Source organism: Pipistrellus kuhlii, unplaced genomic scaffold, assembly GCF_014108245.1.
Source record: "Pipistrellus kuhlii isolate mPipKuh1 unplaced genomic scaffold, mPipKuh1.p scaffold_m20_p_10, whole genome shotgun sequence".
Classification (NCBI taxonomy): domain Eukaryota; kingdom Metazoa; phylum Chordata; class Mammalia; order Chiroptera; family Vespertilionidae; genus Pipistrellus; species Pipistrellus kuhlii.
Genome location: NW_023425405.1, coordinates 21217525 through 21234644, shown reverse-complemented (window position 1 = coordinate 21234644; position 17120 = coordinate 21217525). Strand labels below are relative to the sequence as shown.

The window sequence follows — 17120 nt, the reverse complement described above, 5'->3', positions numbered from 1 at the left end:
GACTTATTGTGGAGGAAAAAAGCCTCTCGATAGCCATGTGGAGTGACAAAATGCCTACTACTTGCATGGAATTAAACATGTGCAACTTACATATGACTTTGGGGAAAGGAAGTTTGACAAGAAGTAGGCTAAACAGAAGTCTAGGTCAGAGGAAAGGGTGTAAGGAGGGAGGCTCTGGGAGATATTGCACTTTGTTTTTCCTCGTCCATCCAATTCTCAACACCAGGCATAGATTCTGGTAATTCATTCTGCAGGAATCTAAGTATGGTCTTGAGCCATGGGAGGTTAATGCAGAGGCAGACTGTGGGTTTATGACATAATAAGTTACACCAGCAAATCTTGTCCTCTCTAAGTTTCTAAAACTTCTGAAGCAGTGAAGCCGAGCTTGTTGAAAAGTAACATTTTGTATGTGGATTATTAAGTGCAATTGTGAGAGCTTCACCTTTGTATAAGTTATTAACTGAAACTTTAGCTTTGGTAGAAATAGATGGTTTTTGCAGGCAAATAGAGATTTCTTCCAGCTTGAAATGGTGCTAAGATTTCAATAGTTCATACTGATGTTTTATAAGTTCAGATGATTCTAGATGACGAAGCATATGTTAAGGGCACTGAATTCCCTGGGCATCAGCTTGCTGTATGATCACTGTCATTATAAGATGACTTCCTCAGTTGAAAAATACATTCCTTTTTTGTGTGTGGACTATGTGTATTCAAGGATGGTGGGGCTGGGAGTGACGATGACAAGGGAAAGAAAATCCAAATCTAGAATATGTCATTTTCAGTGTGGACAAAGAGCGTAATGCAAGGGGTCCATCTACTACTACCTGGCTGGTGGGATACCTGGAGTATAGTAATAGATCAGGACTGAGGTTGGTCACTGACACTGGCCAATGGGGTCTTCAGCAGTGGTGGTAACCAGGTGAGCCAGGCAAGAAGTCCCTGCATATGTCCCTTGTGGTCCCATTGTTTCCTTTGTTTATAAAGCCATTTAAAAAACACTGAGAAAGAATTTCAGACCAGATCAGCTTGTCCATCTGATTATGAGAGTCTTTGCAAGTGAGAGCATTCTGGTGAGAATTCCCATTGGATAAAATTATCCTCCTGCTCAAGCTGACCCTGAAAATCCATACTACATAATTATTTCCCAAGCATTTCCTCCTCCATGCTCCTTCTGAGCACCTGCCACTCCCAAGAAAGGCATATACATTTGGCCTCAAGAAAGAGAACTACTAGATATGTTGATTAAATTTCTGTCTCCTGAGAAGATTTCTGTTCTCTTATTTTCTTCAGGGCAACCCTCTGAGAGATCTTAATATCACAGAAGTACACATGCAGTTGGTAGCAATATATTAAACAGAACCATGCATAAGTGAGGTAAAGTCTTTTCAGTTTACCGAGGGAATAACATAATCCACTTAATCACAGAGCAAGTATTGTTTGTTAAATATAATATTAAATGTCAATTCCAATTGAAAAAAAAATTAAAGATATTTTAAAAACAAAACATTCTCAGATTGGATCACAAAGCAAAAACAAGCAATAAACAATGGATTAAAAGGTACGTTAGTAAAACAACAAAAAGTATTGTTTGAACCCCTAGCATCCATCAGTCTAGGAGGGCTAGTTTAAGCACCTAGAGCCTCAGCAATGGTATTAATCTCAGTTTATGGTACAAATGAGCAGAACTGCATCTGGGAAATCTCCAGGTAGGTCTCAGAGACTGAAGTAAAAGGGAACCCATCAGATCAATGGTGGCTTCCATCACTCCAGCAGAGGGCCTCAGCTTACCTTTAAAAGCTGGTTGCCCAGGGCCTGCCATCTGCTCTGTATTTAATAGCGTCTTGGTGGCCAAGGACCTCCCAGTGACCGTGTTCTCAAACAGGAGTACCCTTCCTGGAGGGCTGAGTGGACACACGTATCACAATGTGTCCAGGACTCTGGAACCGGCTCTGCGCTGGGCTCTAGACCGCCTCCCGATACTGTCTTCCTCTAGAGCCGAACAGGTTTTCACCATAGCTCCTGAGAGAGGCTGAGAGAGGACCAACACCTGTGACTGATCACAGGCCCTCTGTGCGGAGCTCGGAGAACTGTGGGCCGATGGCGCCCCCTGATGGAAAAAAAAAATCTCTCCTCTCTATACAAGTGCTGAGGAAAAGGTGCCTGGCAGCCCCTCCTTTAGCGACTGAGGTACCTTTGAAATGCCTACTCTTCACTCATTCCCACCTGCACCACAGTTACCTGCTCACTTGGATGCAGCAGCTCCGAACTATTAATAGAAGCAGAGTGGCTCAGCTACTACAGCCCAGCCTGCCTCCCGTCTTTGCAGAGGCCTCAAGTCCTGGTCTGTCCCACAATGCACCTCCCAGCGGCGGTTCCCGGATGTTTGCTGGGGTCTGGCCTCATAACCATGGCCTGTTCTGACTCCAGGTGCAGACCCGGCTCTGAGCCATGGCTTTTTGAAAGCTGAGTATTGGCTAAGCCCTCCACGGTGAGTTCCAGATTCCTGTCCTCTCTAGGATCTCACTTTTAAAACGGTCAATCTGAGACTGGGTGTGAGGAGCTGAGGTGGTGGTGTGCACTGAGAATGGGATCTAATTGGAAAAGTGGGTGTTTACTTGTTCCACAGATGTGAGTGGCAGGTCCACATTCGTTCTCACCTTTTCTGAGCTCCCAGAATCCTCTCTTTCGAGCACCCTTGTGAGCGTTGAGACTGGTAATAAAATGCCATATGCTGGAGCTAATGCTAATTAAGAGCTTCCAGTGTACCTGTACCTTATGCTTAATCCTCGCAGGGGCCCTCTGAGCTGAGTAGAGTTGCTGTCTGTAACACAGGAACTGCAGATGGCAGAGCCAAGGTCTGCAGGTGGTCCAGACCTGTGGTCCATCGCTGTGCTATGCAGGCTGTGTTCACCTGTGGTAAAGAGGCCAGAAGGGAGGATCTGGGGCGGGGACAAGCAGGCTTGAGGTACTGTCGGGCAGAGGAGGAGGAGCTTGGGTCCGTGGGTGGGAACTGAACATGGTTTTTATTCATCTGTCCAAGGAAGGCTTCTCACTGTGTCTTTGCTGCAGGTGCAGTACAGGGTTCTGCCCTGGGTCACATTGGCCACCTGCAGCCTCAGCTCCTTGTCATTGACCCGAGTGGCCTGGTAATCTGCTCCAGGAAGGGATTTGACCTCCTTGTCCCCAGAAAACCGCAGATTGGCCATCAGCACTTGGAGTTGCCCCTGGAGATCCTGTTGGTACCAGCTCATAAAGGGGTACTGGGCATCCTTCAGGAAGCAGCTCAGGGTTTCAGCCTGTCCCCGACGTACCAGGGCCCACCTGGGCCTTTGCTCCACGAAGCTCGCATTGGCACCTGAAATACACAGACAGGCCAGGCTGGAGGTCCTGGGGGTGAAGGTCGCCCCAGAAATAACTAGGACAGGCAAATCCTGAAGAGGAAGTCCCATGAGCGGTATTGATAGGAGACATCTGGGGACAGAAAGGATACTTTCTCAGGGCAAGAGGCTATCCCTGGGAGTATCTGGACCAGGAGCAAACTTTCTGTGCCTCCTGGTGCCCCAGTGACCCAGCTCTCTTTCCGTCCATCAACCCACTCTATCCTTCTGAGTGGCTCTATCCTCCTGGCGTCTCACCTGTGCTCAGGGCAGCCATGAGCACCCAGCCCCACAGAAGGGAAAGCGATGCCATTCCCTGGCCCCTGGGGTCTTCTCCGATGGCAGGGGGACAGGGCCAGCCAGGCAGGAGCACAGGACCCTGGCCTGTAAGGAGGCAATTAGTGGCTGACACACTCTGGGCCTGAAACTAAAAAGGGAGTGGCTTTTCCAGGAAACGTAACTTCTTTCTCATCTTTTCAGTGAAGCTCAAACCTCAAATTGGAGAGCGTTTCCTGCGTCTGGTGCCAACCCCCACTCCCACACATGCAGGCACACATCCCCATGGTCCCCAGAATCTTCACTCACTGGCCCTGCACCCTCTCTGTATCTCAGAGTGTCCTAGAATGGTGCTCCTGAGCTGTGCCTCAACCCTTTGCAACTCAGTGCAACCAAAAGACCTTGGAGACTAAACAAGGACTACCCTCCTCCCCCATATGCTTTGTGTGTGGGCAAAGGCTGCTGCAAGGCCACACTGGGCCTTAGAATAGATGCTCATCTCCAGTTACCGGTGTTTCCCTCTGGAAGGGGGAATATAAACTCAACAGCAGAGCTTAATTCTCCCAGTTAAAAGTAACGAAAGAGACTTCCCTCTCCTCCATTTTCTGAGAACATTTACTTTAGAAAACTTGTAAGTTCTTTCTCCGCCTCTTTGAAGTGTACCAGTACATAAATCTTTTTAAAAGCTAAACAATTCTTGCCAGGGTCAAGACCCAGAGATGTCTTTCTCAAAGACCTGCAAGCAACACTTTGAACTATAACATCAAGGAGAATGAACCGAAACACAATTTAGAGCAGACGTTGCACTGAAAGCTGCAAATAACTGTCGTAAAGATATGCCAAGTTTATTTTTTCTTTAGATAAAGGCGGTTAGCAAACACAGAGGGACATCCTGGTTACTAAGGGACACTAGGATGAACTATGGATTAGCAAAGGGTCCTGTCAAGTCCTCTCATTTGAGGGCCAGTTGTTGCTTCTCTTGAGAACATGTGTGTAATGGGTTCTGCTGGCCTATAGAAAAGGCTTAGACTTCTTTGTCTTGATCTCTGAAAGAAATGCCTGGGATGTGTCACCTTCTAATTTAAAGCTTATTCAACAATAAATGTGTTTTCTCTCTCTTCGGCCTTTGTGACAAGATTCTGAATTGGGAGGAGATTTTTATCTTTAGTTATATTTTCCCCAATGATTCATAGTGCTGCCATTATCTAGTGGTGTGACTTTGGGCCTCAGTTTCTCTATCTGTAAAATGGAGATAATAATGGAAGTTATTTCATAAGGATAAATGGATTAATACCTGGAAAGTTCTTAGAGCAAAGGTTGGCACAGGATAAGCCCTTTGTAAAGTGAACTTTTATGCATTGGCAAATTTCAAATTCAATTAAAATATGATAGAATTAATAATAGTTTTTATCTTTCTCTAAATGTCTATCACTTAACCACCAGAGATTAAAATCATAAATTCTCCTAACTTTTTGCATTAAGAGGCCTCATTTTTCCAGAAAGTTTAGAAACCAGTGATCTGGCAAATTCGCTTTAAAATAAGGCCCCATATCAACCATCTCTCCCACCTCAGTATTTTACAGACAACAGTATGGAGAAGCAGTTGAACCTCACTATTTCAAGACTTGAAACTGCACAATATTCAAGTCAATATTCCAAGTGGGTGTCTGCCCATCACAGACACTTGATAAATGATGGAGGGAACCAGAGCAGGGCAAATCTGCAGACCCATGTCCCTGGAAAGTCCCCACATCAGGGCCCAGCAGCAGCTGGCACCTGGAGGTTTGTACCTCCCACATTCACTAATTTTTTTTTTTTAATCTTCAGAAGTTGTAATACATGCAATAGAGTTCCCATGATTTTTTTTTAATATTTTTAAATATATATTTTATTGATTTTGTACAGAGAGGAAGGGAGAGAGATAGAGAGTTAGAAACATCGATGAGAGAGAGTCATCGATCAGCTGCCTCTTGCACACCCCCTACTGGGGATATGCCTGCAACCAACGTACATGCCCTTGACCGGAATCGAACCCAGGACCCTTCAGTCCCCAAGCCGACGCTCTATCCATTGAGCCAAACCAGTCTTGGCGAGTTCCCATGATTTTGACAAAGGATCCATTTGGTGGCAGCATAATACAATTTATAATTCACTTGTCTTGCCAACTTTAAAGCTGTGTTTCTCTTGATTTAAGAAAAATAGATTTTCATTATACAATTTTGTGTATAATTTTTTTTTTGCATCGCCCTATTTCAAATCTAATTGTGCACAAACTGTCAATTGCACTACTTTCTAAATACTCCTGTGCTGATTCACTTTTGCCTTTTGTTCCATTACCGGTTCCCACCTTGTTACCCCGGAGATGGAAAGGGATGAAGCTCCAGGAAGCAGTGTCCAAATCACATATCCTGAATGACAGAAAAATGCATGGACCAAGAGAGGTGTCCTCACCCAGCAAACCACGTGCATTTAATTCTGAGCTCTCTGTTGAGAAAGTCTCTTTGGGGATTAGATGGTAAAAAAAAAAGGGGGGGGGGGAGTTAGGGGGAAAGTGTAACTGGGGAACAAAGGAGGAAAGGGAAAGCCCCCTGGGAAGCCAGAAGGTGCCCAGACATAGATTCTCTGGCTAGCAATGGCTGACTCCAGCTCTTTTCCATGACTCTTCCTCCTCCTGAGGCCAGCATTGAGGCTGAGCTGGGCAGATTGCAGGATAAGGGATCTTGGGCACATCTCAGTTTACTAGGCTGGCTGTCCTGTCTCCCTGCCGTCCCCTCCCTTTGCCTTAATCCCCAAATGTGATTGGGATCAGAGTGTCTCCGATACTCCTGTTATCTCCTACCTGAATTCCTGCTCCTCAAGGTCATTGCCTCCCCAAGCTCCTCCTCTGATTTTGGCCTGGCTCCCAACCTAGGCCAAGGTAAGCCTCTTTCTTCCAGGTGGCTGCCTAGCTATCTACCTTCTCTCATTCTCCGAGTTTGGTGTTATGGTTGCCCTTGTAGGAGGGAGGAGAGAAGAAGAATATGCATGCTCTGAATGAAGGCATAAACAGGTGTTCCAGCTCCTTGCCACCTTCATTTGACTGCATTCCTGTGGGGAGGAGCCTGTCCATTGTTTAATGGAGGAAGGACACTGGATGGGAAGAGGTCAATGAGGTGGTTTCCTGCTCCAGATCACCTGTGTCTCACCCTGGACAGAAAGAACCTTGGTATAAGGGTGAGCATTTGGGCCCCTCCAAAAGAAGCAGTCAGTGATGACACCAACTACATCCAGGATGAACCATGGTGGAAATGTACAGTGGGAGCAGGTGCCTTGTTGGTGTTTGTGACTTAAGGGACTGCTGGAGAGAGCACTGATCTGGAGGCAGGGCCCTCTGTCCTGGTAGCTCTGCCTGCACAGTGACCAGGCACATGCACTATTCATGTTACCCTTGGTGTTTCTGTTTCCTCATCTAGAAATTAAGTGGATTGAAAAATTTTAGTGGTTCTAATATCACTTTTTACTCTTGTATTCTAATATTCTAACATTTTTTTCTGGCCGTTTATTATTTGCAGAACACCAGTGGGGATGCTGGGCCAAGCCTTCAGTGGAAGTCCCTGTAGGTTCCTTGGGAGGAAAGATAAAGCACGAAGCTTCTCAGAGGCAAGTTCATGTTTATCCCTATTCTCTCCCTCTGCTTTCCTTCACCTCCTCCTCCTCCTCCTCCTTGCTCCTCCCCGGGAATGTGCAAAAACTCAAAGCTGCCCAGACTTGCCCACCTGAAAGCTGATTATGGCTCCTTCACCTCTACATGTCCTTCCAGGGATTAGCAGCAAAAGACTCCCACAGGAGATAGAAATCGTAGCCTTCCCCTAACCCCCTCCCAACAACTGCTCTCTTTCCTGCTGCACTGGGAAGCAGGTTCAAAGGCACTCCCACCACACTTCTGCTCATGCCCATTTCTATATATAGAAAATGCCCATGAAAACTGGGGTGGGGGACATACGCCAGAGGATGGAGTGCTCAGTAAGGACATCCAAGGATCCAGGTGTGTGAAGAGAGGGAGAGAAAATGGAGGGGAGGAGAGGAGAGAAGAAAAGAACCGAGGAGAGTAACTAAACCTCCCTTGATTCTGTAAGGTCTCCATTGTCAGGACACTAGCATGAGATTGGGTGGAAGAGGCTCAAAGATTTACTCCTGAGAATTTTCATAATAAGTTCCCAGCCCAGGGCAAGAGCAATCTGCTCTGTACCCTCTCTGGACACCTCATCCCTCCAAGGTTATGTAAGTGGCACCACTCTGAGCCCAGGGGATGATCAGATCAAAAGAACCCCAGTCTGTCCCTCCCCTATGGCATGGTGCCCAGCACAGGGAAAGCACATATAAGTCCACACTTATGGAGTGTTCACCTACAGCAGAGATACTCCAGACCCCAGGAGCCATGGCCTGTGACCTTCTCTTCATGATCCTTCTACTTATGGTTCTGGCAGCCCCCTCCCAAGGCAACCGCATTGGCCCCACATCTCGATTGCGTTATTCCAGGTTCCTAGACCCTTCCAATGTCGTTTTCCTGCGCTGGGACTTTGACCTTGAGGCTGAGTTGATCACTTTTGAACTCCAGGTCCAAACAGCTGGCTGGGTGGGTTTGGGAGTCACAGATGGCTCTACCTTCGCGGGAGGCGATCTGGTTGTTGGAGGAGTCTTGCCTGAAGGCAATGTGTATTTCTCGGTAAGTTGGAGGGTGACTTTCTTCCAAGGATGAGTGTCTCTTGCTGGGGTTCGGAATGGCTTTGAGTCCAGGAAAGATCTACATTTTCCAAACACACAGGCACACTCCCAGAACACCAGCTGGCTGCTGACCTCTCCCTACAGAAATGGCCATTGGAGAGATTCAGTTTACGTCTTTGGACTCCATGTCCCTAGGTGCTAAGGAATGGACCACTGGACTGAGAGAGTCCTTTCCCACCTGTCTGCTAATAGCCCACTAAATGCAGGTCACAGGGGAGAGTCACAGCTGTTTGAGACAGTCTTCCTCCTCCATTTCCTTCCAGCTCCATCAGGTACACTACAGCACAAAATAGTCTAGTCATAACAGCCACAGAAGCATTTTTATCTTAAAATTGTTATGTACTTTTGAGCAACCAGGCATTGCTCCAAATTCTTTGCATGTTAAACCTCACAGCATCACTATGAGGTGGGTGATTATTATCCCATTTTACAGACAAAGAAGCAGCTCATCCATCTCCCGCACTGATATAGGGAAGCCACAGGACAGGATGGATGACATAGAGAGTTCAGAGACTAAGTGAGCTTTCAAGGGTTAGAGATACAGGAATATTAGGATTGATGCAGGTGAGATTTGAAACTGAAGTCAAGCAAGGTGGTAAAACTCGCATCAGACATTATTCATTTCTCTGCCCCAAGGTTCCACCCTCAATGCCCTGCTCTGTTCTAGGAGCAAAGTACATAATAAAGAAGCCATTGGTTCTGCTAAACTAGTATCTTAGGGAAGCCAAAGAGATACTGGCTGCTCTGGGGACTCCTGGTTCTTATCCTTGACCTTCATTGGACCCCAGGATCAGCACCTGGTGGATGAAGACACCTTGGAGGAAGACGGGAGTCAGGATGCTAAGCTGCTGAAGCTAACAGAAGATGATGTCTATACCACCATGCTTTTCTCCAGGCCCTTCCGCTCCTGCGACACTCATGACAAAGACATTACGGTAAATTAAGGAGGGGAGAAAAGTATTTGAGCACAGACTGCTTTTTCTTCTGGGAAGATATAGTCACCCCTATGCTGAAATGTCCATGCATTTCAGGTGGCCAGTCACAGTTCCTAGGACTTCTATCTTCATTTCAATTTTGCCTACTCTTAAAAGCCACCAGCCCTCTATAGCATGACTTCCCACTGATTCAGCAGCTTTCCTTCCTCAGCCTTCTTCTTGTGAAGTACCCTGTCACTGAACTTTAGAGTGTCATTTACTAGATGTGGACACAGGCATAGAGAGGGAATAAGAGAGGGCATGTGCCTTGCTCAACGTTTCCAACAAGTTGGCCTCATAGGCAGAACTATGACCTCACTAGCTCTCACCCCTGAATCTGAAGCTCTTTTCATCCCACTGTGTAGACATGAGCAAGTGGTTTGTATTGGTCCTTGAGTGTGTCCAAAGTGTTTCTCATGGGTGTAGTATCTCAATGCCCCTGACTCCCACAGAGTGACACGGTGAGGGTGCTGGCCGCCTATGGCCTGGATGACATGCTGAAGCTGGACCCGGAACGTACTTTTGTCAATTCCATCTTCCTGCTACAAATATTCCACCCAGATGATCTTGATGTACCTGAGGACACAATCATCCATGACTTGGAGATCACTGATGTAAGATCCTTCCATCACACCCAGCCTCCTGCAGCCCCCGTCCTATCTTCCCAGTCAATCCACACCCTCTTCTTATACCCAATACTCAGTACATTCCTAGAATTGAAGTTTCTCTGACTTCTCTCAGTCGCTGGAGGATGGCCAAACTGACTTAAAAGTGGACACTAGTCCATGCTCTGTCCCTTTCCTCGATTCTCTGGGAGCCTCACTCCCACCCCACCCTAGCCTGTGTGTCTCTCTCTCCAGTTCCTTATCCCAGAGGATGATACCACGTATGCTTGCACCTTTCTCCCTCTCCCCATCGTCAATCAGAAGCATCACATCTACAAGGTATGGTGAAACAGACAATGGGACACTGTCAAGACAGTTGAGCAGCTCAGTGAATTGGGAGGGGATGATGTCAATCAGACGATTGCTGGAAGAAAGCAGAAGGGAAGCAGTAGGGCTAACATGGGGCCAGGCTAGGTTTGGTGGAAATGGTAGTTTCATGATTTCCTGAGCCCAGCACTATACCTACCAGCACTGTTCCACTCCAGCCCCATGATGCATCTGAAATTTTGATGAAGTTCATGAATTCATAAGTTTGCAAAGAACAAAATGTAAGCCCCACCCCAGCCCCAGAATTGTACTGTTAGCCTAGGAGGAGGTGTTGGCTGGGAGAAGCATGGCCAAAAGCTAGAGGGAATGCAAACTTGGTCACCTGATTCCACATTTGGGTGGTTCCAATTTTGATTAAATAAATAAAAGTATGATCTTATAGTAAGTGGCAAAAGTGTGGGAACCATATTTTCTTTAGAGAATCCAACAAGAAATGGTTTCACGTTCAGATATCACAGACTAATGAGGTCAGTAAGGGAAAGGCTGAAGTCATGGGTGTTAGCATGCTGTGCTCTCAGAGAGGTTTTAAAAGAGTGGAGGCAAGAGGTGAGTCAGAGTTGAGGGGGGAATGAGAAATTAGGGAGGAAAAATATCAGAAGAAATGGAAGAGAAAGAAAATAGGAGAGAAGCAGGGAATGGGTGCAGTTTGATTTGGGGAAGGGGAACATGGAGAATAAGACTTGACATAGAGGATCGTGACTATGATTTGCCCTCCCCACTGCCCCCCCCCCCCCCCCAGTTTGAGCCCAAGTTTGTTTACCACAACGAGACGATGGTGCATCACATCCTTGTGTACGCCTGTGGCAATGCCAGTGTTCTGCCCACGGGCATCAGCGACTGCTATGGGGCTGACCCCGCCTTCTCCCTCTGCTCCCAGGTCATCGTGGGCTGGGCTGTCGGGGGCACAGTGAGTCCTGTGATGAGGAGCTAGGTGGCTAAGGGGTGCATGCTGTTGGGAACTGGGATTGCTGGGCTGATGAAGACTGGAGATAGGGAGGTCTGGGATGGGTCCCTGCACCTAGCTCCCAGCCTGCACCTAGCTACAGTCTTTCTTGCTGCCCAATTCCCTTCATTCAACAGAGTTACCAGTTTCCAGATGACGTGGGCTACTCTATTGGGACCCCTTTGGATCCCCAATGGATCCGACTGGAGATTCATTATAGCAATTTTCACAACCTTCCTGGTGAGCATCTGAGCATTTAGGGAAAAGGGCTGGGCAGGATGTCTGATGCCTCTAGAAATTGGGAAGGTGTCTTGGGATGTGTTCTGACTTCTTTTGCTAACAGTTTTCCTGGGCCTCTTTCTCCCCACATTGTGAACTCCCCTCCTGCCTTCTGTGGTTTGCCTTTCTGCACCAGGTGTACACGACACCTCGGGGATTCGATTGTACTACACAGCACACCTGCGCAAATACGACATGGGAGTCATGCAGCTGGGCTTCCTTACATTCCCCATCCACTTCATCCCCCCTGGTGCTGAGTCCTTCATATCCTATGGGCTGTGTAAGACAGAGAAGTTTGAAGAGGTGAGGCTGGGAGGTTCCCTATCACATATCTGGTCTGATCTACAGTACACACAGCCTGCACCCAACACTTGGACAATGACTACAACCTGGTTCTCAGGAAAATCACTAGCTGGGATTATGCAATGGGTGTAAGGAGTCAGAGCTTTAGGGACAGGGGGAGTGGGGCAGGGATTGAGGCCAGGTAAACACTAGAGGGGTTTATGTCAGTTATGAGAAAAGGTGTCAAATATTAAGAGTGGAGAATCAAGAGGCAGGGCAAGATGAGAGTTCATAACTAACCAGCCATCTCTCCTTCCTGTCACAGATGAATGGGGCTCCGGTGCCTGACATACAGGTATATAGCTACCTGCTCCACACCCACCTGGCTGGGCGGGCTCTGCAGGCTGTGCAATATAGGTAAGGGAAGAAGGCATGGATTTGAAGCTTTCCTTTGTGCATGTGGGAATAAATCTTAGAAACAGTTATTTATTCTGCAGTATAAGTTTAGGAGTAAGGAGGAAACAGAATTATCCACAGAGCAGAGAAGCCTTGAGGAAGACTGGGGAAGGAGGAGCTTTTTTGTTTTATGAACAATCTATACCCAGAGTGATGCCCCACACAGCTTCTTTATTGATAGACACCCTCCCCACTTCATCCTCCTCACCTTATTCCTGTCTTCTCCCTTCCTTTCCCTCCAGAAATGGAACACAACTCCGAACAATCTGTAAAGATGACTCCTATGACTTCAATCTGCAGGAGACTCGAGATTTACCTCATCGGGTGGAGATCAAGCCGGTGGGACCCCAGGGGAGGCATGGCTGGTGTTGGGGACAGGCAGGCTCAGGGCACATTAGTGTTAGCCAGGATAGTTCTAAGACTGGTCCAGTCTCTTTGTGTCTCACTTTTGGCCTCTGTGTTTCACTCTAAATAGGGAGATGAGTTGCTAATAGAGTGTCACTACCAGACACTGGACCGAGACTTCGTGACTTTTGTAAGTAGCTCTCTCCCCACTTAGTCACCATGACAAACGCATAGAGTTGAATTCTCATTGCCTGGCTTTGAAAGCCAACACAATTATTAGTAGGTTTCTAACTGTAGACAAGTTATTCAAGTTCTTTGTGTCTTAATTTTCTGGTTTATAAAAGAATCAACAATGTTATCTATTGCATAAGTGTTGTGAGAGTTGATTAATACATGTAAAGCATCTATGTCACTGTCTGACATGTAGCAGATGGTTAATTAGAGTCAGCTATTGTTATTATGGTCACAAGAAACCTCACCCATATTGTGTGTCAGGAATGGTTCCAAGTTTGTCAGATTCAAAAGGAGTTGCTTGCTACTGAAAAAGAAAACACTGCTCTTAAAATGATTCTAATATAAGGTAGAAAGTGATACGCATCATTAGAATAGAATGGAGATAATGTACTAAGGAAATTCATAGGGAAAACCAGAAGGTCTCCCTACAGTGATGAGAATATGTGACATATTTGAGTGGGTCCTGAATTAGATGTGCACTGATGGGAAATTCTGAAGAAGCTCCTGAGGGAGTGGCTTTAAAGAAATTCAATATTTTGTCTTAACTTCTCAAACCAAAACAGTGGCAATGGAAATATAGAGGAATTGAAAGATATGTGAAATATTTCTTTGGAAATGACATGAATAACTGTCCACCAACTGGTTATAGAGGAGTAAGGAAGAGTTGTGATGAAGAGTGGTAAGGATCAGTGAATTAGCTGGAGGTTAAGGAGAAAGGAAAACAGGTTCATTGGTAGAATGGCTACTTAAACCATTTCTGCCTGCCTTGTTCTCTCTGCATGCCTCTGTATCTTTGTCTCTCCATCTGTCTCCCTCTTCTTTTCCAGGGGGGTCCCAGCACCATTAATGAGATGTGCCTCATCTTCCTCTTCTACTATCCCCGGAACAACATCTCCAGCTGCATGGGGTACCCTGACATCATCTATGTGGCCCATGAGCTGGGGGAGGAGGTATCAGAGTGAGTCATCCTGGACCATAAAATCCTCAAGTGTGATCTCTAGAAGTGAGATCACTGATCACTTATGTACAAATTCTTGGTCTTCCTTTTTTTCCGTGTACTACCTGATTCAGTCAGACTGTGCTTACTTTCAGGTAGAGGCCCTTTATTAGTTAGAGGTAAGGGTTCTTTCTGAGACTTCTTTCTAAGAATGCACATCTGTGCAGATACACCCCATTTCACATATAATTTTAGGGCATTTACAGGTTCCCTAAAGTTACTCCATGAACATCCTTAGACTTCATGGCCCTCAGGTTAAGAACCACTTCTTTAAAGAATCAGATGTTTCTCTTTTTTTTACTCTTAAAAATCCTATCTCTAAGTCCTAATGATAATTCTCTTTCTGCAAAACTTATGATTATTTCATCCTATATAATAAAAGGCTAATATACAAACTGTCCCTTTCACTGGGAGTTCGAACAGAGGACATGGCTGGCTATTCAACCTCCTGCATCCCCTCCCCCCAGCAGACTCGGCCTTATCACACCCAATCAGGCAGCTGGCCAGACCTCACCTATGCACCATTTTGTGCACCAGGCCTCTAGTTGATTTATAAGAAACTTCTTACGTGTTTATGCTGACATGAAACTGGTGCTTACAAAAGTGAGGATATTTCATACACCATTGTCAAGGCTTTAAGTTGACCCTAAATTATTGTCTGTCTCCCACCCTGCCCCTGCCCTTGAAGTTCCATGGAGGGCATGATGGCCATGAACAATGTTGAGTGGACCCTGGAGAACATTAAGAAGGCTGAGAAAGCCTGTAAGGAGTCCCAGCAAACCATCGTAATAAAGACCATTGACGTAAGTGTCTTAGGGTTAAGGATGGAGGGATATGGGGTGGTATTGGGAGAAGCCAGAATTAGAAAAGAATGAGGGAGATGAATGACAATAATAGGAACACTAGGTCAAGGAAGGAAAGGCTGATGCAGCAGAAAGTTTGACTTATGCAACTCTGGGTTGGGGGTTGGGATTGGAGTCTCTCAGTTAGTCTGCGAGGCTGCAAGGACTGGGATAACTAACTAAGGTCCAAAGAAAGAAATCAAAGTGGGGAAGCTTCTACCTTTGTCCATTTTTCCCCTTCTCCTGCAGGAAGTAGTGGGAAACACAACAGGCTGGATTCCAGAAATCATCCCCACACCTAGGGGGCCCTGTTTGGAGTCATCAGGAGGCAAAGTGGAGCCCCAGGATGAGACCCCTGCAGGTTTCAGGGTGCATCAATGGCCCTCTTGGCCTCAGGCAATGCTACCCTGAGGCAACTCCCCATGGCTGCCCTCTTGTTTGGGCAAGGGGTCTTCTTTTGGCTCCTTGCTATCCTGCAAGCTGAAGTCTGACACTCTCTACTCATGTCAAATACCCAATCCACTTCTTTGCTCAGTCCCCTGGTCATCAAACACAGAAACTCCCCTCTCTTGGCTCCCAAAATGTCCCCCATCTGTGTCCATTCCCATGGCCCAAGTCAGGACACTGGCAAGCCTGGCCACTGTAATGCTCCATAAGGTTCTTTCATGACAAGCTATGTAATTCATCCTTGAAAGCTTCAGTAGCACCAGTGGGACTTCAGGTTTTCTGACAAAATCTGGATCTAAGTTTGGGTGTGAGGTAATGGATCACTCGCTGAGAAGTCTGATGCTCCAGCTCACTCAAGGGGATTCCACTTGGGAAGAGGGGGCTTGATAGCAGATGAAGAATCCTAGAACCCTCCTCCTCCCATGCTGGCCCTAGAGGGGCCTCCTGCTTCTCTCTTCTGACATTTTGTCCAACCCTCCCCATAAGGCAGAGGCAGCAAACCATGAGTGTGAAATGTGGTAAAGAGAGAGTTGTGTTTATAAGGGACAAAGCTTAAGGCATCAGATTACATAGAACTAAACTTGCTTCCTATTACCATCTTTTTCCTTTGAGTCTTTAGTCCAGGAGAAACAGCTGGGGAGTCTCTTAAATTGTTCAGTAGAAGGCATCTCTTTTACCTGGCTGCCCCAAATGCCACATACAATGCAGTCTTGCTCTCCTCACCATGCCTCTACTATTGGATGATCTTTATTTATCCCATCAAATGTCATTCTCAACATTCAGATTAACAGGTGTGAAGAGCCTTAACTGGCCATGCCAGTTGAATTGGGCTCTGAGGACAGGTCAAGGGTAAGGTGGAGAGAGGTAGTCCTTGGCTCTGGAGCCCAGAACATGTCAAGGAGGTTCACATGGACAAAGCCTGCAGTTTGCAACCATAGTTGACCGACCTGAGGTGGCTACTGCTCTGAGAGTTCTATGGGGCATTCTGTCTTCTAAGCTTGAGAAAATCTGTGCCACCCTATCCTTTGAGCTTTAATGTCCCCGTGTTTATCTATGAGTTGTTCTGCTTGTTATTCATGTCCTCTGGAAGGAATCCCTACTCTGGCTCTTCTTTCTTGGAGCCCTGCTTCCTGACAGAGCAACACCCTTCCTCTGGGAGTGGTGAGGTGCATAGAAGGTACCAAAGGTGCATAGGCTCACTGTCATTTCTTCTGAAGAATTCTGGATGATCCCTTCAGATTCCACAAAACCTTCAGTGTTCCCACTTGAATAACTCCTTCCATCTCAGTTGGATATTTGCAATGCTTAAGGTCACTTTGGGGCATCATGGCGTATAAGCAGAGGGACTTGCTGTCTTTAAATCAAGTTTTCTGAAGTTTATGATTATAGGAAAAACTAGGCTCCCTGGAAACGAGAGGATTGTCTGTGCTTATTTTGTAGCAACTTTGTTGTCATCACTCAAGGAAAATGAAGGTTTTCCTTTTAATAGAAAAAAATTTCCAAATAAGAGTTTTGGACTACGCTGAGCAAAGAACTTCCAGTTTGCATGCTATACTATATACCCTTGGATTCATTTCACGTCAAGCATAACAAATGAAAATCACTAGATTTATATAGACAATTATTTAAATAGCTTTCTTAATTATCTGCATTTAATAGAAGTCAACAAATCTGTTTTAAATTTTTTAACAGAGGTCATGAGAGGGATGTTTGAGAAACAGGGAACTTTAATCAAGATAATTATTAGGAAAATAGTAGCCACCATTGAAAAGATGAAGGTTAGCAGAGAGATGGTTTAAGACGAAAAATTTAAGCTTATGAGTAGAATTCTGAGAAGTCAAGAGTTATTTCCACATCAAGAAAATGTTTTAAAATTAATTCTGCCCAAAAATTCAATAGGTAAGCTTATGGA

General features: G+C 46.0%; 1 protein-coding gene and 1 gene segment (V, D, J or C); one reads left to right on the top strand and one right to left on the bottom strand.

Annotated features, from left to right (window-relative positions):
- Positions 1 to 2779: 2779 nt before the first annotated feature.
- Positions 2780 to 3779, bottom strand: LOC118714560. The segment is given in 3 exon segments: positions 2780 to 2911; positions 3054 to 3355; positions 3636 to 3779. Coding segments are annotated over 3 exon segments (489 nt in total).
- Positions 3780 to 8070: 4291 nt separating this feature from the next.
- On the top strand, positions 8071 to 15252 carry LOC118714091 (putative DBH-like monooxygenase protein 2). The gene is given in 14 exon segments (XM_036429002.2): positions 8071 to 8358; positions 9206 to 9352; positions 9844 to 10005; positions 10252 to 10335; positions 11123 to 11290; positions 11464 to 11566; positions 11742 to 11908; positions 12213 to 12304; positions 12586 to 12682; positions 12819 to 12878; positions 13750 to 13880; positions 14608 to 14722; positions 15011 to 15128; positions 15131 to 15252. Coding segments are annotated over 14 exon segments (1854 nt in total).
- Positions 15253 to 17120: the final 1868 nt, after the last annotated feature.